Source organism: Formica exsecta, unplaced genomic scaffold (assembly GCF_003651465.1).
Source record: "Formica exsecta isolate Colony F162 unplaced genomic scaffold, ASM365146v1 scaffold37, whole genome shotgun sequence".
In the NCBI taxonomy this organism is placed as follows: Eukaryota; Metazoa; Arthropoda; class Insecta; order Hymenoptera; family Formicidae; genus Formica; species Formica exsecta.
Window position 1 is genome coordinate 60,124 of NW_021850941.1, and position 22,700 is coordinate 82,823.

General features: G+C 35.1%; 2 protein-coding genes across 2 annotated transcripts in view; one reads left to right on the forward strand and one right to left on the reverse strand.

Moving 5' to 3' along the window:
• Positions 1 to 16,466, forward strand: part of LOC115239263 (N-alpha-acetyltransferase 15, NatA auxiliary subunit) — a 35,701-nt gene extending 19,235 nt beyond the window's left edge. Inside the window, exons 9-11 of the mRNA XM_029813701.1 lie at positions 13,028 to 13,221; positions 13,452 to 13,560; positions 13,680 to 16,466. Of these exons, the coding sequence (XP_029669561.1) occupies positions 13,028 to 13,221; positions 13,452 to 13,560; positions 13,680 to 14,188 (812 nt within the window). The 3' untranslated portion in view covers positions 14,189 to 16,466. The remainder of the gene's footprint in view (positions 1 to 13,027; positions 13,222 to 13,451; positions 13,561 to 13,679) is intronic.
• A 1,161-nt stretch (positions 16,467 to 17,627) lies between these two features.
• On the reverse strand, positions 17,628 to 18,797 carry LOC115239264 (deoxycytidylate deaminase). The gene is made up of 4 exons (XM_029813702.1): positions 18,657 to 18,797; positions 18,280 to 18,515; positions 17,946 to 18,159; positions 17,628 to 17,857 (listed from the first exon to the last, which is right to left on the reverse strand). Exons 1-4 carry the CDS (start codon positions 18,677 to 18,679, stop codon positions 17,755 to 17,757), a joined length of 576 nt encoding a protein of 191 aa, XP_029669562.1. The 5' UTR covers positions 18,680 to 18,797; the 3' UTR covers positions 17,628 to 17,754.
• Between the last annotated feature and the right edge of the window lie 3,903 nt (positions 18,798 to 22,700).

Below are 22,700 nucleotides of genomic sequence, written 5' to 3' on the forward strand. Positions count from 1 at the left end.
TATATATATATATATATATAAAATAAAAGAAAGAAAAAAGATATATTGTTATTCTATTATGCGACTATTGTGCTTCTTGGTATAATGCCGTATTGTCTAGATTGAGCAAACCAAATCAAATTGATTTGCTTTGCTCGACCGCCGACGATTATTTACTGTCAATGCTGCATCTAATACGATTAATCCTTTCACGTGACCAAATTTGTAGAACATGCGAGATCACGCTTCTCTTGGAAATCAATTATGATTCCTTCTTTTGCGGTTCTTTCGCGACGTCATCATTATATTCTCGGACTGTGACGGAATCAAATCGTTTAAATGCGAGTCGTCACTGTGACGTCTTGTCTGATGCATCTGTCGGTCGTACATCCTATGATGAAAAGATATTTTTAAGATATCGTTCATTCATACGCATGTTTTTTTTTTTTCCCACGAACGCTTTGACTCAGCGAGCAAGGTCGTCCGCGAGAGACTTGTTCTGAAAAGATTTCATCTCTATTTCGAAGAAAAATCGCCACCGTGATCGTCGGAAATTCTACGTAAATGAACGACGGCGCACTTATTTTGGACCGTCTGACCGCGTGTGATTCATCGAAAGAAGAGATCCGTGGCATTATCAAGGTCGGTATATGTCGTCCTTCGTCTTACAAATTTTTAGGCGCCGCATCGTATTATAAAACTCTCGGGCGCAATCTCTGTGCATTCTCAGGGACCGAAAGAAATATATATTAATCAGAGAAATTGATCGCGAGTTATCCTACCTGGAAAAAAGATGACCGTGAGAGAATATATTGCGTGTCAAAAAGGATCATCCCATTACGATTTTATATATTAGTAATAATTTATTTCGTTTAATATACTTGGTTATTAAATATTTTAATCGTCTGTTGCAAAATAATCCGTATTGAGAATTATTTTAGAGAATAATTAATTATTAAATTTATGTATAATTTCACTTGCAATTGCTTGATACGGCTTCTATATTTGTGCTTTCATCAGCTTGGATATTGTTTTCGATTGCTGTTAATTGAACTATATTCGAATTTACGCGCGATAGAACTTTGTAAAACGGGTAACGTCGATATTAAACGAGACATTTAAATCAGGGCATTGGAATCAAAAGGAATATTCTTTTACCACTCAATCGTGAGATCAAAGAGATGTTATCCATCTTAATTTGTTTAATATGGTTCGCTGAATACGATTTTGAGGCTCAGTGGCATTTCACGGTTATATTGCTATGAAGGAGATTTATGCATATAAAATGAACAACTTTATTTAAAAAGTCGTTAACTTTAGTCGAGTTATTAGTCGTTAAAAGTGTACACGAGAGACACACGAGCGTAAACTTTGAAGAAGTAGAGATATAATCTTCCTATTGTTCCAGTCAACCCTACTTTCGTGCTTATTAATACGCGAGATCGACGGGAACAATTTTGTTGATGCGCAATCTCGTCGAATTAACTTTACCTTCCACTTCACGCGCCATTGTATTTAATGATTTATATCAACCTTTCGATCTTAAATTTTAGACTAGAAGCGCTTGGAAAGTGCAAATGGAAATCGCGAGAGAAAATCACTCGAAAGATTTTCTTCTCAAGTGCTTCCTGGGAACCGAGTTGGGATATGACACTTCAAGATCATAGTGAAATCGTGACTTTCAGTGTCTTCACTTCCCACACCTTCGCGCTTTGACGTCGCGATCATTATTCCTAATAAGCGTTAACTCGCTATTAGTTTAATTTCAATATTTAATTTGAAATCGACGACAAAACGAGAGCTGCATAATATGTACATATTCGTACATATTTGATTTGAATCAATCCTGCATGGTTGTACGAAACGCATGGCATATAAATATAGCGAATACGTAATCGTTATACAACTAAATGTTATACAATTAAAATTATACATCATAATAGCATAACGCTTGACAATTTTTCCATTTTCCCCGTTCTGTTCGTTTTTTATAACTATATTGTATACGAGATTATATACTGTATACAATTTAAATTATTAAAAAAAAAACGCACATTTTTTACTTTCTTTTAATTATTAAAATAATTATAATCTTGATATTTTTTAAATTATTAAATTTACCAAATCACAATTCGCAAACAAACTCTTTTCTTTTCAAACTTGGAAAGATGTTATCGCTTATTGTAAATGTATGCACTTTGTTTCGGAGGATATAACACTCGCAGTACATCGTACGCTTTCAAACAAGCGATCTGTATTTTTCACCGGACGTGTACGGCCTATTGTTCGTCATCATGCGCGTCGTGCGCCTTTATTTTCCCGCGATTTTACATGAAAGTGAGAAGGCGTTTTCTCGCGTATTTTAACGAGACCTGCTGGGAAGTGGGTCGAATTGGTTAATTTCAAGATCACGGCGAAAAGGTTGCTCCTTGTGACCGTGTGCCGTATGTTAAGGCCTTTAATCGAGGCTTTATATCTCTGTATTATTTATCTGGGACATAGAAACTGTAGAATGAACATGCACTCTCTACGCATTTGCTTTTATTCATGAAGATTTCATACAAGAAACGAGATCTGTGTGTTTTCACTTTTATCTAGCGCCGCAATTAACGCTGCATGCGACTGTCTGGTTTATCTGTTTCATATAAAAATCGCGTTCAATATGAAGTGGTACATTTACGTTCTATGTTAATTATGTTGCGATAAGGCTAACATTTCAAATACATTATTATCGAAAGAATTTCTTGTGAAAACAAACTATGCTAACGATGTCCAAATTTCCAATAATTATTGCTACCTAAATAATAATAATAATAATAATAAGTGACATCTAATTAAATTATTTTTTGATTGGTTTATTTCTCTGACTTTCTAATGGAACAATTTGAAGATAATTGACTATTAAAAATATGAAAGGTATATCAAATCGTTTAAATTTTTTAACGAATAGATCTTGTATTATTACGACGTTTCGGCGTAGACAATGACGAGCGGTTAAATCGCGATTAATCGATTTCAGTAATGATCTTACGATTCGTTACTTAGCAATTGTAAAACTAATTAGTCATATAAAAGCCCAGCTATCATTCTATTAACGGCGGTTGCCACTTGCGGTTATTAGAATATAACGTCCGTGCATATCATATTTGTGATGAAGTCATATATGCCTTTTACGCATTTCTCGAACGATTAACGCAATTATCCGAAATGTGTTTAAAGAAATTCAGAGTTCTCGGTAATTATAATCAGATCGAAGAATGATGCAATATCGGCAAATTCATAGTTAATAAAATTTGCTTACTATGACGTGTGTTTCTATAGTCGCAGTTACACTCACGTAGTGGAATATCTATTTAGAATATTATGCGTGAGCTGTAATAATCGCGAACAAAACGTTACCCGCATGCAGCGCGATACGTGCATCTGTCTCTGTGACATGATTGATAGCGCAAAGTCAGCGTTTATCAGACATCACGTTTCCGTGATTTCGAACGGAAATAGAAATGCGATTCGATTATCAAGCATTTTTAAAATTAGTACCAGGTTGTGCTAGTTTTTATCTTGAAAATAGACTGATGTCGTTAATATTATACGCATGTAGGTCAATTCGTTATTTTTGTAACTTTTTATATGTAAATCCAATCGATACATCGAAAAATTTCATGCTTGTCACGCTCTCAGAGAGAAATGTTTAAGAAATAGATATTCTTCGAACTTTCATCGATTTCTTTTCTTCAATTTTTTTAAATATTTTTTGTTATATTTTAAGATATAAAAATAAAAATATTAATTGGCAGATTTTATTTTTTCCTAAATTGTATTAAGAAGATCGTTAAAATAAAATGCAAAGTCCGATATTTCTTGTAAGAAGCAATACTTTCGGATCTCTTGCAAAAATTTTGAATTGCGAATTTCGTGTAGAAATTCCGAAATTGCATGCTCATTGTCGTTAGCATCGTAAATTTCTTACGGTCGATTTTCCCTTTCGCTCGTGGAATTAGAAATTCGAGTTAAACGTGGCCCGTTTTGTGTTCCGCTATTCATTAGGAATTCCAGCGGCGCATTGCCAGTATTTTTACACGTGCAATGACCTTCTATAGGGAGAAGAGCATACAGCGAAAGTGTCATCGCCGTCGACACGCTGCACGTCGCCGTCACGTTCGTCGCTTTCCCCGTGATTTCTGCGGAATTGGTCCTCTATTCATTTAATTCTCATATTTTTCTCATAAAGTCGGAAATTTGCGCGCGCTGATGTACCTACGAGGAGAATCATCTTCGTATTTGACGCGCGTTCCGGAGAAACTGCAATTCTTCATGCTCTTCGTTATCTTGCAACGGTGTCCTTAATCGTTACGGAAGTATATAGTTGATTTATTCTGTTAATCATTAATGGCATAATTTTGTGATAAAATGGGCACATAAACCGTTATTAAGTTAATCCAAAACGTTTGTATAATATGTTCATTAATTTACATTACGGCGATTTACGGAATTTTATAGGAGAATTTATTTCGCGTAACGTTGTAAAAATACAAGTTCTAGAAGAGAAGTCGTTGCGTTAACCGCAATGCGAGAAAAAAAAAACCGTTACGGAAAATTGATTCATCATCGATGTCCCGTTGCCATTGAAGTAACAGTTAAAAAAGTTATTGTCATTTGTGGAGGCGAGTAAGTGTTATGCTTACTACATAAGAAACGCTATTGTGCAGAGATTTACTAGCTGGTTCGAAATCAAAGTGTCTCATAAATTTCGCTAAATTGCCTTATTTTCAAGTAGACTTTTTTCGACGTGCTAATTACTATAATAATAGAACTACATGCCGACAACCGTCCTCATAAAATAGTAGACAGAAAGAAAGAAATGCAACCTCCCTTATTTTCCAATATCACTTTTTTAAGATGTAACAAATAATTTTTTTTTTTTAATTTTGATAATTTTAGAATATATGATATAAAATAGATAAATGTATCTTTTAATAAGTTTGAAACTCTTACTATAATATAGATTTATTATTTTAGTTGTCCTATCTTTTGTTGCAATATTTTGTGTATAATGATTGTCTCATGTTATTTGTAAGATGTAAATTATATTTAGCATTTAACACAAATCAAGAATATGTATTGAATTCAATTGATAAGTATATACTTTTATAGATATTTAAATTTATCCATCCTACATTTTTTATATGTTATTTGAAAATTGCGTAATATTTTTTTCACTTACTTTATAATTTTGTTGATCATTTTTTTTTATGAAGTATTATTTATAAAAATAATTATTTTCTTCTCATTTATCCTATATATATTAGTTTCAACCACAACTATTTTTAAATTATTTTAAAATTTCAAATAGGACAAAATTGAATTTTTTTCTCGTTGTACCATCTGACGAATTATTCATTGCCGGTAGTCATCCTATCATTTCGTAATACTCATTTGGCCGGCGTTTTTGTTCCTGACAAACAGGAAACAGTGCGCGTGTAACGCCGAAGTAACACTTTGAAGAAAATGTACACCACGTTTGCGTTTTATAGTTTGATATTCGTATCGCGTAACCAGACTGCGGACATTAATATTCGAGCATGCTGCTCTTTTTCATCTTCTTTCCGGCAAAATATACTAAGAAAAACGTTATATAGTCTGTGGAGTGAAATATGGATTGTACTTTAAATGGTCTGATAGACATCCGGAAATATTTTTTATCCAGATATTAATCTAATCTGCTCCACAAGTACATCATGAAGCAGTGTTTTAACAATTTGCAATTCTCTTGAATCGTTGAGTCACCGCGATATTTTCGACGATAGTAAAATAAAATTTTGGCACATGTCCGAGACGGGAGCGCGATTGTTCCCGAATCTATAAAGATGAAATCAATCCTGAAATAAACCGACGCGAATGCATTAAAAAGGATGTCGCAGATGAATTTTAAAGAGGCGGTTCGTCCTGTGATGCTACTTTGCGAGAATCCGGATTCTCGATTGCGGCGTCTTTGATGCCGTAACCGCCAAAAGGCGAAACCTTTTACGAATACTTTTTATTTGGGGCCTGGCTCGCGAACTCCTCGCCATGGGAAGTTAGCATTCCGGTGTGCCAGCGTATTCGGGCGATGTAAGGCCTTTCCAGTCATCGATACGTAGACAGACGAGGAGTGTAACGAGCACGTACTGGCAAAGTGTTGCGGGCATACGGTCCCTTTCTTATTTCTCCAGCCACGCCTAGCCCGTTTGCCCCGTGCAACATTTGCGCGCACCCTTCACCGCAACTTGTACAACCGCCACACACGCTTAGACAGGAAACGTGGGCGAGAAAGAGAGAGACTTCGGCATATCGATGTATAACTCGACCGCCGATGGTATCTCTCGTTCGGGCGCAAAAGGAGCGATTTTAGCCGCACACGTTTCAGCCGATTCCTCGCACTCGACGAATGCGCGAAGGCAACAATTTCAGATTTGCCCGCGTAAGATCGCGCGCGCGATAATACACATATTGCGGAAAATGCAACGAAAGAGCTATCGCACATTCGCCCGAATGTTATCATTAATATGCCTGCGCTTGTTCAACGGAGGTATGAATTAGCAATTAAGCGGTTTCGCTAGCGCGCAGCTTACGTAACGCATCGCGCACGATGTTTAATGATGTTCCGGTATTCGGGAAAATTATAAAAACTTTCGTACGGCAGGATAAAATAGTATATTGTATATGGTATAATAAAACGCGTGCGATTTTTTTATGATTCTAATGCTAAAAGTATAGGATTTTCCAAGTGAAAAGTAACAGAGCGGTCTTTCTCTCTCTCTCTCTCTCTCTCTCTTTTACTCGATTATTAATTTTTCGCTCCATTTCCCATTTTCACTGCCTCGCACAGTTTCAATAGAGCAACCAAGTAGTTTTCTCCGTATACGAATATTTAACGTTTTGATTGTGGCTTCAAAAAATATTTAGAGATCGAAATGTTTTAATGTAAAAAGTGATTCTATTTTGTAATTGCAATCCTTCTGATTCTGTTTTGAAAATTGCAAATAAATATGGATACTAATACGAACGTAAACATGACAGTAGTATTTTGGAATATGTATCACATAAAGATTACCTGTTATTGTACGTTATTCTTTCATTAATATGCGCATCTTAATACGATTATTCTAATTTAACGTAATTCTCGAATAAAATATCCCACGTATTTTTTATACCTATTCGAAATATCTTAGACAACGTTCAAAATATTTTGGAGATAAAAGTTATCTTTGCTGAGAATTTGCATATGAAGCAAGATGCTTAGAACGCAACGACGAATGAATCACTGATTCTTATTTAAGCAGAGCTTCTTCGTGGAAACATGCGGGCGACAGTGTTATAAATAAATCAGCTTTTATTTTTCATCAATAATCATCAATATTCATTCTATAAAGCGAAGTTGATATTTTTGCATTCTATTTTTAAGTCAGAAAAGCAGCGCTATAAAAATGTCAAGAGATTTATTATGATATAATTATATTTCACGGCCAAAGTTGTTGACCGACGATCAACGATACGTCTCACTGCATCTTTTATGCACAGATAACTGACTATAATCTATATTTATTCAACGATTCACTGATCTCGACTCAGGATATTGCGACAACGATCTCCATTTATCATGCACAGGAAATATGACGTCTATATACATACACACACACATATAATCGAATTCAGATTTTCGAAAGAGTCAAACTTCTTCCGAAATTTATACTTGGTGACTCTTGGATCGTGAAATGAATCTGTAACGTAACACATCGTAGAATCAAAATTTAAAAACAATCTCCGTGGATTTGTAAGTCACGTTTTCGACCGATTTGAAAATAATCGGGTATGGCTCAACATGATAAATAGAGACAGGCGATAAACCATAGGTACACTCGATCCTGCTGTGTTGTGTAGGCGTGTGTGAAGAAATTGTTCTCCGTACCGCGCCTTTATCAATTAACGCTGCATCCGCGTCTTGAGAATAATCTAAAAAAAAATACGGCATCCTTGATATACCATATAACGGATCGACAGGATATTTTGCAGCGTTAGAATTTATAGATCAATTTTTCCCGCGTGAATGTTTTTTTATTACAAACCAGGTATCGCTATTACTTTCCACTTTGTTCTCGCGCGAGTCGTCAGTGTAATATAAATGTGCCCGGTAAAAAATTTTTACGACACTTTGAAGTAGAATGATGAAAGTATCTTTCTTGCTTAAAATATAAAATCAAGGTTGCATGTGCACAAAACTTAAGATGATAATAGAATAAGAATATAAATAAATAATTCAAGTATTTTTTTGTGATGCTTTGATCTAGAATAAGTTTTAGAAATATTTCTATAAATATACTTCTTAAGAAAAGAACTTATCCATTTTTAGACTCAAGAAAAAGGGGTAATTAAAATCTATAAATATATTTTTTTAAACACTATTTATAGTTTTCTGGGGAAGATACAAATCTAGCTTTTCGAGAAATTAACAGGAAACGAACGAGTTTGATTGTCGCAGCGCAAAATACATTCGTCTGTTGGGTTTTACGTAATCAGTATTATAAACGTGACTCGCACGCATGGATAATAATCGCCAGCGATCGGACTCTTTGATGTAATAAAAGAGCAAAGACGGTCTCGTATTTTTAATGGCTTGATTGAATCGTAGCGACATTGGCGTGCGTGGCATATCATCCTTGCGACTCTCCGACTCTTATTAAGATGACGTAAGAAGTTAATGAGTTCGCGATCGACGATCATCGGAAGAATCAAAGCGTTTCATTAAGCGTGTTACCGCTTTTCTACGGTCCTAATATAGATGTTCTTTTGTGTAATAAAAACACCCGTTGTAACGGAGAATCATTTGCGTTTCGTAGCTATTCGTCAGGGCTGAAACGGCGATTATACTAATTATACATAACTCCTTTTTTGACGATTACAGCCGTTACTAGTATTATTGCCGATTATTCTGACATTATCTATATCATATAATATATTATAGTATAACTGTATGTAGATTGATTACGCCCTGTTACGGTATATAAAAAATTATACTTTGCCAATTATCATATTTTACTCATTTAACGGAACCGGTATTTAATGTAATTAATCGATCGATGATTATTCTTCCCGTTATGCACGTTCTTTATATCGGCATCGGAAGAATGTGATCTATCAATAAAAGAATGGAATTTTTGCGAGCAATTTTACCGCAATATACACCGTAAAGGAATTGAACGCGGAACTCTAGATTGTATATTGCTATGGTAATAAATCGGCACGATTCATGTCGCGATGTTGCGAAAACGGTTTCTTGGATGCACTTGTTGAATTTCTGGTTGCCGACATTACTGACTGACCAAAGTAACTTCGTCGATCAACACCACATAACATAACGTTCAATTCGCTTGTTGACTATACGTGAAACGTTCTTGTGAACTTTCGCTTGTTCAATGATTGAATCCATAGATGCATCGAGAATTGATAAGAAACGAATAGAAACTGAATTACTGTAAACAATATATTCGCATATATATTAGTATTTCAACGTGTTCATATATTACTTTCTGGTTCCTTTCTGTACTGTTTCATTTTATTATTTATCGATATATTTTGTATACTCACATATTCGCCAATTTTCTGTCATCTTGCGGTTTTATGCACCAAGCAAAATTAATAAGACAATTAACTATAGCAATTATCTCAATTTTTTCACCGCTGTATTTATCGCAGAATCTTTGCTACGTCTGAAATGCGCGTTTCTAACTCAATGACGTCTAAGTACGCCGCGAGAGGAAGGTTTTTTTCCGCAAGACTAGCATGGGAAGGACTCACTTTGCGAAATTGAAATGCGTCCGAGGTTCCTGCGTGTTCAATTAAAAGACAGCGTCGGCGGTAGATGTCATTTGCGCGCTTTTTTTTTTGTCTTTGCGTTCTAATGACGGCGTTTGAAGCGTGGCATCCTTTTCCATTGCGCCGTCCTTGCCGCCCCCATCATTTCTGCAGCCCTTACGCAATCACAATTGTTTTACGCGGTAAATCCGGCTGAATTTGTTGCACAAAGGCGGTGCATCTTTTGTGCCGACCTCGGCTCGCAAATCGTGCCTTTGTTCAAAAAAACTCCAACGACTCATCTCGCCCACGCGAGATGATAATACAGGTCGAAAAAACAGGCAATATCTTTGCACGCGGTTTTCACATGGAGAGAACACTTCTGTTCGAATATACGGCGATGAAAAACGTACGATTCACACGCTGCGAATATCCCGGATAGATGAATTCAACAGGATCCATTTGTCATGACGTGATGTGAGATGGGCTATATTGCAATGCATTGGGAAGACTGCAACAGATTATGTAAATCACCCTGTGGGTGTCGTAGAGAAATCATCGATTTCTGCAATGCATTATTATATGTATAAATGAATTGAATGTCTCCCGAGTTTTTTTCAAAAACTATATATCAGAGCATTATCCCTATTTAATAAAAAATTACAACGAAGTTTTTTTTTTACAAGTTGTCATTTAAAATGGATGCTAAAAATTATAAGCTGTTTGGTTTGTATCTCATAGATTATTTCTCCATTAGAATAGAAATAAAAGAAAAAATAAATTGTGGTAAAACCAAAAGCACGCGATACTTCCGCTACTTCGATTATTTCTTTCTCTTTTAAATCGAATGAGCAATTATTGGCAACACAGTGTGAATATATTGTCTACGTATATTGTCCCAGCAATCGTGTAGGAGCACAAATCATTCGTGGGACATAACTGTACACGTTAAGGTGCGGTTGCACATTGAAAGCGATCGAGGAAACGATTTAATTTTTCAACATTATATCGAAAGACCATACAAAGGCATACTATGTCGTATATAAATCAGAAGCAATTTAGTCGCTGAATCGAAATGCTTTGCATCGCGCTTTTAACATGACTGAAATTATGTGAAATTTGTTGCGCGTAAGTTATCGAATGGGTAACACAAACAAAAAATATGAGGAAACAATCTTAAGGAATGCTGTAATGATTCCGGCGAAATTGAATCGTTTTGTAGATAATCGCGACGATTTGCGGGAATCTATGATCAATCGACATGACAATCGAATTTTCGTGAAAATCGCGAATGATTTTAATGATGGCGAGACCGACGCATTTAATTGTGCACGCATGCGAGTTCATAGAGGGATGCAATTTGCATGAAAGGCTTATGCGCCTGTTGCTCCACATTCCTGAGCACACTCGTAACACGCGTGCAAGGTCCTCCTTTTTATTTTATCAAGGACGAAAAATCTACCGTCGATCTTTGCATACCAATGCCTAATTAACAATGAAGGTGTTTGTCCCAGCATTAATCAGAATCTTATTGAACATTATATATGATATAATTACAAGGGATTAGTGCATGCTTTGATAAGTTTATATTGCAAGCTTTATGCTACATTATCTATTGAAATGAGACAAGATAATATTATTACCACACTGAAAGATATATATATAATAATTACCAAAAAAAAATTTTTTTTTTCTTATATTATGTATTAACTACATGAATATTATCGTAGATAATATATAGGATAACTAGCGATTTGAAATTGTATGAATTTCGCGCATAGATCGCAATATGTATATCCACTGCCAAAATAACATGTAAATAATTCTTATGTAAGAGATAAGATGGAATTGCCTTTCAAGGAGTCGTATGAATCCTTTCTGAGGTAACACCTACGCCACTCGCGAATTTACGGAGCATGGCAACAGTTCTCTACCGCGTTCTAATAAAGCATTGACTAGCCCTTACATAATTGGAAAGTGCTCGCAATTTTCGCGCTATAATACTAAATTAATACAGCGGTAATTAAAACGTTAATGCCCACTGAGCAAGCTAAACGTTCACAGATTAGCGCAACAATCGAAACCTTTGGTCTTACTTTTCTATATAACGACTAATCATTAAGGCAATTGATGGATAAAAATGCTGGAAAATTTTAAATAGTGTTTTTTTTATCTATATCTGCATTTTTTCCATCTTTACATATTTTGAGAATGTAGATCATTTATTCTGTAATACTTAAAAATATTTTCATATGAATATTTTATAATAATGAGAAAAGAATAGAACTTGTGGCATATTATTTTTTATTTTTCGTATTTATTGCGCGAAAAAAGTTTAAGATAACCTTCTGAAAAACATAGGATAAAGTTCTGAGAAATCTTTTGATGAAGAGAGAGATTCAGGATCTTGTGTATTTTTTAAAGTTCAACAAAAGTGACCCGAACTTATCCGCCTGTCTTGTCATTACGTTCTACCGCTGTCTTACTCAATTACTGGCAGAAAGCCGGCGTGATCATTTCCTCGGTAATCGTTTTTCGCGAAATGCTTGGATATATTTACGGTTTTCGGCGAGCGATTACGCAGCTTTGGCGCAAGGGGCTCCTTTCTACTTCTGCCACTCGTCCCACGGTATCCGCGGGGCGTGCACGTGACTAAGGAGCACGCGAAGCACGTGCACGCATGCCAGACTTACTGAATAACTATCAATAAGCCTGACCACGACCGAAGGCGAGGAAAAGTGGAAAAAAGACTGTGAAATCGGCTAAGCCGTATATTATTTTATCCATCATATCGTGAAATACTGTATATACAACCTTGGCAAGTACGTCAGCAAAAGCGAAGAGATTACGCTGATATTTAAAAGCGGCGGAAGTTATGTCGAAACTGATCTCCTCCGTTTTCTTGAAACGGGGGAAAATCTTGCATAATGATGACAAAAAATTCAAAAGGATATACACACACATACACAAAATTCCGCATTCGTATTTTATTGAGTAATCTCATATGTTGAATCATAAAAAAGAAATCATTCTTACATGTATAAGTCATTTTTGTTTAAATTGTTAATAATGAGGTAACTGTAAACACAAAAAATTGGCTTTCTGTTCTGCCGAGCAAATAAGTCTAAGCGTTTTCATCGATTACGCAATTTCTACGTATCTGCGTAATAATTATTTTTATTAGAAATGTAATGCTCTTCTTTTCGCTGTGTTACAGAAAACTTGGCGCCATCCGAATTGAAGAAGCTAAGGAACAAACAGAGGAAACAACGCAGAAAGGCTGAATTGGAACGGCAACAAGCCGCTCAAGCTCAGGAAAAACGAGAGCAGCATAACAAATCTCGACAGCAAAATGACCCTGATCTCGAACAACCCACACTAGACGAATTAATTCCGGAAAAGCTGGAAAGGGTTAATATAAACTTATAAATGATAGAATAAGCATCGTTCTTTTTTTCAGATCCAACCATCAGATCGACGTTATTATTGAAATGTTGATGTTAACACGTTTTTACGGCAATTTATAAGTAATAAAAAAGGAAAATTTCTTTAAAAAAAGAAATAAATCAGTGAAAATTACTTAATATAATTTCTTAATTAGTAACACATTAAATAAATTAATTTTTATATATACTTTTCAGATCGAAGATCCACTGGAACAAGCAATAAAGTTTCTGCACCCTTTGCAAGAACTAGCGTCGAATCGAATAGAGACGCATCTTATGGCTTTCGAGATATATATTCGCAAAGGTATTTTAGGAATATGTTTAACAGTGCATACACAAGTCGAGTCACTATTGAGGGAAATAATTTTGCCGAATTAATTCTTATTTAGCGCGCAAGATAGTAAATGTCTATTTCTCTTACAGGTCGCACTCTTCTCATGTTACGCTCGATAAAACGCGCTCATAGGCTGGATGCGAACAATCCAGATTTGCATACGTGTTTGGTGCGTTTTCTGCTGCATACCAGCAAAATGCAGCTGGAAGGAGCGGTAGGCGAAGTTGTAAAACGTCAGACTGTCGGGATCTTCTCCAGTACAAAGACGGCTCAATTAAATGCCGAATACTTGAAGAAGAATAGGAATTCGCTGGCGCATCTGTTGCAAGCCGCGAGGATGTTGTATGTCCTAGACCCATCCGCACAGACGAAAGCGCTATCCCTCGCGACAAACATTGAGAATCTGGAAGGCGTGACGTTGCAGAACTGCACAAAGGTGCTTGAGGCATTGCGTAACGGCGACTTCGGACACTGCGACGATACGATAGCCGATTACGTGGCGAAATGTCACGTGCGGTTCCCGTTCGCCACCGCGTTTCGGCCGCCCGAGCCGAAAGCCAACAATCATCAAGAGAAAGAGAACTCGATTAAAAACTGATCCAGGCACGCGCTATTGCAGCGTCACTGAATTGCTATCCGTAGTTAGGCGAGTCAATGAGGAGCTGGTGTGCGGAGCGTTCTAATCTGCTCTAGAGAACTTAAAATCATATTTTAGGTGTCGTGACAAAAACAAATGAAGCGAAATTGGCGAAATAACCAATCGAGTAAAGCATGTGTTATACAGAAACTGGTTCCTCGAGAATATTTCGCACGTAGTGCGAACAGTGCTAGAACAATACTGGACAAACAATCTTAATAAATTATAATACGACGCGGACCCATCTATGGTTTTCAATGTGGTCCGGAATGTTATGAGAATGAAAAAAAGGGATAAGAGATGACGACTTAGCTAAATATTAGTTAACAATCGAGATCGATTATTAATTTGATTCACGTTCTACTTATTGTGTGCGGCAACGCTAAATGCGAAAAGAGGGATGGAGATCAAAGCGGGAGGGGTGTAGTCGACGAAAGTGCGAATTGTTTTGTGTACGAGACGTGCAGTGTGTAAAATAACGCGTGCGAGACTAACACATTGGTACAAAAAGACAAGACTTGTATACATACATACGCGCGTTCTATGCGAATATTTCTACTCGAGATTAAGGTGTACAATTTCCAGCGATGCCTACATAATACTCTACTATGTAGAGGCCGCAAAACGCTAGACGATCGAGTACCGAGTACTGTACCGTGCATGTCCGTCGCCGCATTTGGATGGACTCTGTTCCCACATCGTGTACTAACTTCTGGTTCGCCTCACCCATAAACTTTGATTCGAATGAACAAAATGACCTAACGCTTTTCCTCTTAGATACATATTTTATTCCTGTGTTTTTGCTCAGGGTAATGATCTACGTTTGGATTGGAGCCCTGATATTCCATCGAGAAGTCAATAAATAAGTAGTGTCTGTTTGCGAAAGTCTCTGTGAAAGTTATTATAGAAACGACAAACTGCGTATCGTATACGCCAACTACCAAAGTATATCATAAATCGAACAGTCGTTAGTGTGCTGATAACGATTATCATCGTACATGTATACATCGACGGATTGCGGAAATTTTAATGAACACTAAAGGTTTAAAGGCTATCGGTACAAGTTAAGGGATGTTATAATTACCTCGTTTAATTTTCGGAAATAATGTGCTATTTTTAAGTTTTCAATTTTTCCGTAAAAACATTTTCGATACGAAATGACCATAGGTACTACCAAGCTATTAATAATGTTTGTACATATTTCAAATACTATAAGTGTATATGTCTTACGACTTTCTTTCAATGAGCGACGAGTGAATTTGCCGCTGATGAATATTATCTGAATGTTAATCACCTACTCAAACACGTCATACAATAATCATAAACATATAATAGGTATCTATGTTTTATTGTATTAGTTATATTTACCTTACTCTCTCTTTCTCTCTCTCTTTCACCCGTAAAGTATCTCATACCGGCTATTATCGTAAAACGAGAAATCGAAAATCGATGGAATAATTTCATTGAAATAAGATCGATTATATTGGCAATTTATCTCTAGAATATAATGCGTAAACTATATTATATATACACAATTATATATTTTGTTAAAAAATGTAATTGGACATCATGACCATGTATCTATACCGAAAATTTTAATCTTTTTAAATTTGATTTATTTAGATATTTTTTTCTATAATCGAGAGTATTGAACTCTGTGTAATTCCAAGTGTTCTTGATAGCTTACATATTAGTTGCTCCAATCTTTACCGGAGGTTGTTACCTCAATATAAAAACTTTTATCACGTGCATATAGACACAAACATCAAAACATAGAAAATAAATAGTGCTAATTGCGAATTTATTCGAATTTGTCAAAAGTGACTCTAGATTTGCCTTTTAATCCCTAAACAATATTATACTAGCTTGGGTTATTTTCTCTCTGAGTTATTCTCTCTAGACCATATATTTTCTCTCTCTCTCTCTCTCTTCCATCTCTATGGATATAATTGGATTCATCACACAGAATTTTTTGATCACTAATAATTTTTATTAAATAAATTACTTTTGCACTTTTTACGTGCATAGATATCTGACCTCATTATTAAAATATAATCGAATGTAAAATTTGTCATTTATACTCGATGTTACAAAGTAGTCTACATATCTTTAGAATTTACTCAAATATTTTGTTTCATAAAACAGAGTGACATTATACATATATATTGCATTCATATATATTGTTCACTCCGATATAATGATTGATATATGATATCAAATGTATAGCAAAAGTGGAAAAGTACTGACATGAAATATAATATCAACATTTAAACATAATAAATAATATTCTAAACATTATTCATTGATTTGACGTCGGTTTACGATGCATAGTATTCTACACTGATATGTAATCTCAATTTTCTGTAATACGGAAGACATTTCTATGTGATGAATTCTCAGATTCCGTAATATAATCATGCTCATTGTCTCTAACTTTTCCTCGCATTATATTCACTGAGGAATTAAGTGGGATAACATTTTAATTGAACGAATTCGAATGTATAGTATGTACATAAAACACATATTAACACACATACACACATACATACATATATATATATATATATATATCAAAAATCCTTATGTTTAACCATTTCCTTTAATTATATTGCATCACCATAAATTATATCATGTAAAACTAATTTACCGTAGTCCGCTTAATTCAAAGAAAAAATAAACATTGTTACATATTTCTTATTACATTATGCCATAAGAATATTATCATTAATTATATTTGTACAGCAGGTAAAACGCATAAATAGACTTGTGTCATATACTTGATTCTATTTTACAAGGGAAGGCTCAGAGAACTGAATTCTATCAATTTAGTGAAACTTGTCAGAACTATAAAGTGAGTTTTACCTGAGTATAATAATACTTTTATTTGCTCTATAATCTTCAAGTTTTTCTTGGATCAATGGAGTTTAATCCTGAGTTTTTTCTTGTTAGTCTATTGCAATCATTTCACTCTTTCTGTATATTGTTTTATTTATTTTCTGAATGCTCATGTTAAGGTCAAAAAAGAAAACAGGACTTATCAGATCTGTAAAGTTTGAAAAAAGAGCAGGTTTGCTTTGCCTGCATTTGTACCTACTCTTAATTAACTTTTATATGTAAATATTAATGTTTGATCTTTCAAAAAAATCAATATCCAATAAATACAATCACAAGTTGTACTTTCACGTGCTATCTGGTGATTAACATTACATGGAAAGATTCAACTTATGAAATGTCAAATGAAAAAATAAATAAATGAATAGAAACATGGAAAAAAAAAAATTTTTTTTATTGTACATGCTACCATGATGTGTTCTGATAGAAGAAGCCTCTTAATTTTTATTGTGTTTTTCGCAATTCTAAGAGAGGATTAGTATATTTTTATGCTTTATATATATAGCGATTTATTTAGGTAAAATATATTCTGTAAAAGAATAAAACATACAAAAATAAGATACAATTAGTATTCATATTAGTTCATATACACATGATACAATAATGATTGATATGATAATTTTAATCTTCCTTTTTTAATCTTCTGGTTTTGTTGGAGTTTGTGGTAATTGACTCATCTCATTCCAATTAATATCACTGAAATTAATTTCTATTTTCTGATTTTTGGGGATATATTGCCTAAAAGAAAATTAATGAATTTTTGCTATAAAAGGAGATCTTGCTATTGTAGCAATAAATTAACCACAGCCATTCCAACTAACAATACCTATACTTTATATCAGCAGCGTCAAACATTTTCTTTGCAGCTATTGCTTCAACTTTATGAGCATTTTTATCCGACATGTATATTACTGTTTTTATGCCAGATTGTATTATTACTTTCGCACATTCGTTGCATGGAAACAAAGCAACATACATTGTACAGTCTTTAACATTGCTTGAATTCTTATTTAGAACTGCATTAATTTCTGCATGACATACTACAATTCAACACCAATGAATTGATACGAATTCTTAATAATTAAATAATATCTCGTTTATCATTTTTATGTGTATATGTGTATCTTGTAAAAAAATATTATGTTTATCATATATTGTACCGTAAAGATATTTTGTATCTAAACCGTTGCGAGAGCTCTTTCCCCATGGAAACTCATCATCATCACATCCCATGGGCATTCCGTTATACCCAATGCCGACAATTCGTTTATCATTATTAACAATACACGCGCCGACCTGGGTGCAGGGATCTTTGCTCCGTTTTGCGGAAAGGAACGCTATAGCCATGAAATATTCATCCCAATCAATGTACGACGATCTCTTAGAATTAAGGTCTCTATATATATAGATAAAATAAGATATTGTCAATAATCGAATATACTTTATTAATAATTTAGCATCTCTCTCTCTCTCTCTCTCTCTCTCTGTCTCTCTGTCACTCTCTCTATATTATAGATACAACAAAAATTTCTGATACCGTTCGGACGATATTTCCGCCATCGCCAACTAAATCTCTATTTGAGCTTCACTGAAACACGAAGATTAGATGTCATCAATTATTTAAATATCGTTTACGCTTTTAAATATCACCACGTGGATAACAGAAAGTCAAAATGAAGAGAAATGTTCCGCACAACAGCTGACAGCTAACACAGCTTTATTTCTCATTCCCAATTCCCACTTTTGAGAATTCTGGAACCTGGACTGGAACCTGGAACAGTCACTTTTCGACTGTTGATAAAGTCACCATTTAGTGCGTATCCATGCTAATATAGACGTACCAAATAGTGACTTTACCGGCAGTTCTAATACTGGAGACATCGCATAATGATGCGCAAGTGAATAAACGTATATAAATATAAATGCGCTTTATTTGATTAAGAGGCATAGCAATCTTTGGACATATGTGTAAGTTTCTCTCTTTCAATCAAAACATATATAATGTGGTAACTATAATAACGAGAATGAAATCAATCAAAGATTTCCAATCGGAAATTCTGTGATAACCTTTAATATTCGCGCGAGAGCTTGTTGAATTTTCAAGACGAGACGCTATCGCCTCTTTTAACCATATATTTATATATATATTTTATATTTTTATATTTGAATCAAGACTTTCTCTTCATGTATTATTGTGATGTAAATCACAAAATATATCAGCGCTCTTGAAATCGACTCACTAAATTTATGTTTGAAAAAAAAGTTTTCTGGAAGAACGGGATTTTATTGGCCATTATTTTAATCCGGTGTTGGATTAAAGGAAATATTGTTATGTTAAAACTTAACCAAAAATTATCCAAAGTATTAAAATTTCTTATTTATATTCGAAATACAAATCTCGTATTATTTGTACAATTGATAGATTTAGAATCAACTGCGAGCATTACTGCCATCGTAGAAACGGTTTAACGCACGCGAGCAATTTCTATGTATGGATTATTATAATTCAGTCAACTTATCGGGTTTTTGGGGACAAGATATCAAAAATAGAAGCATGGTACAATCGATAAACGCTGTAATAATCAGAGCATGGCAGAGCTTAGGACCGAATCTTTAGGCACGCCAACTGGTGCCTCCTGGTACCAGTTCATCTTTATTGCATTTTTATAATTTTCTTTCATAAACTTGAGCGTTTTCTCAATGTAGCAGAGCTATTGTTTAAAAAAAAGAAGATTTTTTTATTAAAGAGATAATGAATAATATACACATAATATTATATCGGGAAAACATGTGAGGGGTAAAAGTTTATTAATATCTTTTATGTAAATTTGGAAGATTATAATTTAATCACATATATTGCAAATAAGATATCTAAAAATATTTCGATTATTGACTTCTTTCTTTTGTAGAGTGCGTTCCAATTATACCGTTGTTTGACATTGTTGTGATGCCACGATATTATGACTTTCCGCGTATGCACACTTTTTATCATTCCGCTATTCTGTATCTACAGTCCGTGCAGTTTCATGACATATACATGCATGTTATTATTTATGATTATAGAGAAAATGCTTTGTTAGCGGAAGAAGGCGTCTCTATCTTGCTGTAAAATGTAGTAACCCTACATTCAGCACCGAGCATATCTTTATATTCGCTCTTTTTATGGTACAGCACTTTCGTAGAGATACAATTGTATTTTTCATATTTTGATTCCATTTTGGTTATTGCTGCGAATGCAACTTTATTTAGCATTTCTCTAGTCTGACGTGTATTAAGATGCATAGCAATGCACGACGTGGCGTATGCTTATAGACATACATACAGACAAGAGAAAAAAACGCATGTATGCATTGTGACTAACTGATCCACTTCCTGTTTTATGAGCAGCATCGTGACAACCAGGAAACAATCGAAAATTGGAAATCCGTCTCGCGAATGGAAAACATTCATAGGATGATAGCTACTTAATACTTAGCAATCGGCTTCCGAGTGATTACGCTGTATGTATTTGCGGAAGGAAAATATTCTACTTTGTGATTGCATGGAAGTTCAACATTATACAGCATTTGACAGGCTATTCTCATAAAGAAGGAAAAGAAAATTCTGCACGTCGACTCGCCCTCCTCGTCTAACCTACGTTCGAGGTATTTTTCGTATCCATATAAATTATATATATATAAATATTGATTTTTTAATTGAACTGAATCAATATTTAATTTGGTATTATATATATTCAATTTTTACATAGAAAATTAATATATAAAGTTTTATAAGAAACATTTGAATCATATGTCCAATATGTCATAAAGTCAATGCGCATATTTATTTTCTAGCAATTTTTATATTGATTGATTTATGATTATTTTCATTTCAATTGACTAACGGTTGATTCTATGAATGTATTCAAGTTAGAAAGATCTAATACCTTTTGCACAATCACCAATGTAATTTCTTATAATATTTACATAATTATGCGCGTAGCAAGGATTCGTTGCTATTGGCATACAAGACATGTGAAGCTATGCTTAAGATGCTTAAATCTCAAACCCTTCACCTACATGATCTTTAGACTACTGACGTTCTTGCGTAGCCTGTTAAGTACTCATAAACACATGAATATGTGTGGGCGCGGCATCGTGGGCATATTTTACAGCTGTATCCGATATTGGTAGGAAAAGGGAGCGATAAACGGGTAGTCAGTCATAAAACCAGCATGCAATCGGCGGGCATTAGCGATGACTATTGATTTAAAATTATTCTCCGATCAATCGTGAAAAGGTTTTGCCTATAGCAATTTGAAATCGTTTTATTTGCGTACAAAATCTACATTACATTGCCATTTTTAGGAAAAAGTCCGATGAATATTTTATAAACATATGTAATAGGTTTGCAATTAGATCGCATTTTATTTTATATTATTCTACAATATAAATTCGTTCTATTAATTAATGTTTCTGATGAAAATCCCCGCTGTCAATCGTATTTTTCGGGAAGTCGATACAATTGTTGATTTTACTTGTAATATCCTAGCATTTAACTGAGGTTGCTGTCAGTCGTGAAATAAACGCTTTCTGCACGAACATTTGTCTTCTGCCAACGACGTGTCCTTTGTAATAGAAAAAGGTCCGCTTTGATACGAAATCCTAATCTTGTCTAAAGGTTTTTTTTTTCATCGGAAAAGAAAATCGTTTCTTGTGTAAAATGAGACAAAGTATGGATATTTTTCTTTCAACACTTGTCTAGATAAAATTGTCTTTCTAACAGTATATAGAATTCATTCTCTTTTAAATATAACATAATATGAGCATTTTCATTCTGTTTCTTTAAAATAAATAAAAAATGGCATTTCGCAATAAGTCTTTCTTTCATAATTTCGTTCAATCGATTGATTTAAAAATAAAATGGCAAAACTATTGGCGCTTTTTCATACAACGGTTCAGTATCAGTTACATGTTACATGGACCGCGGCGTCGCGTCGTACTGTTTATTTATTCAATCTCTCGACGCTGCACACAAATCGCCCTTTACACCGACATCTCGGCGGTTCTTTTGTCTCGACGTATGTATATCCTATTCTATTCAGCATGCCGAAACTCGAGCGCGGTCCAGAGAGGATCGTGAGGATATTCGCGGTTGGCGCGGAGGAAGTCGAGTATTGATCAAGGGGATACGGGAGCGTCGGGAGGGATTTCTCTCCTCGCGAGTCGGGGCGTCGTCGCTTTTCGTCGTGAATGCACGGGGATGAATGGGCGCGGTGGGGGTCACTGTCGCGCGACGGGAACCCGAGGGGAATTTGGGGGAGAGGGCGGAATGCACGCATCGAATGCGTCTGCGCTCTGCGCGTGCACGCAGTGCTCCGATGCGCTCGGCTCGAAACGCGCACCGGGTATATTTACGGTCTGCGGTTGCCGGGTCGGTGGCGGCACGCACGTGGTATCTGTCGACGAGGGAGGCAGCGAGAAACGGCGGCGAGAGAAGAGATAATAAAAATTAACGAGGGAGAATTGGCAGTCCCGGAGGATTCGTGATGCCGATTGATACGCTCAACGCGTCGTTAACCACGGGTGTCTCACTACCCTCC

Bases quoted from the DNA above. Each gene is read 5' to 3' on its own strand.
- LOC115239264 (XM_029813702.1), bottom strand. From the start codon at position 18,679: ATGGCGGAAATATCGTCCGAACG. The intron at 18,516-18,656 runs GTATCAGAAATT...CTATATATATAG, and splicing joins GCGGAAATATCGTCCGAACG to AGACCTTAATTCTAAGAGAT. The intron at 17,858-17,945 runs GTATTGTTAGTT...ATTTTCTTTTAG, and splicing joins GCTGCTGATATAAAGTATAG to GCAATATATCCCCAAAAATC.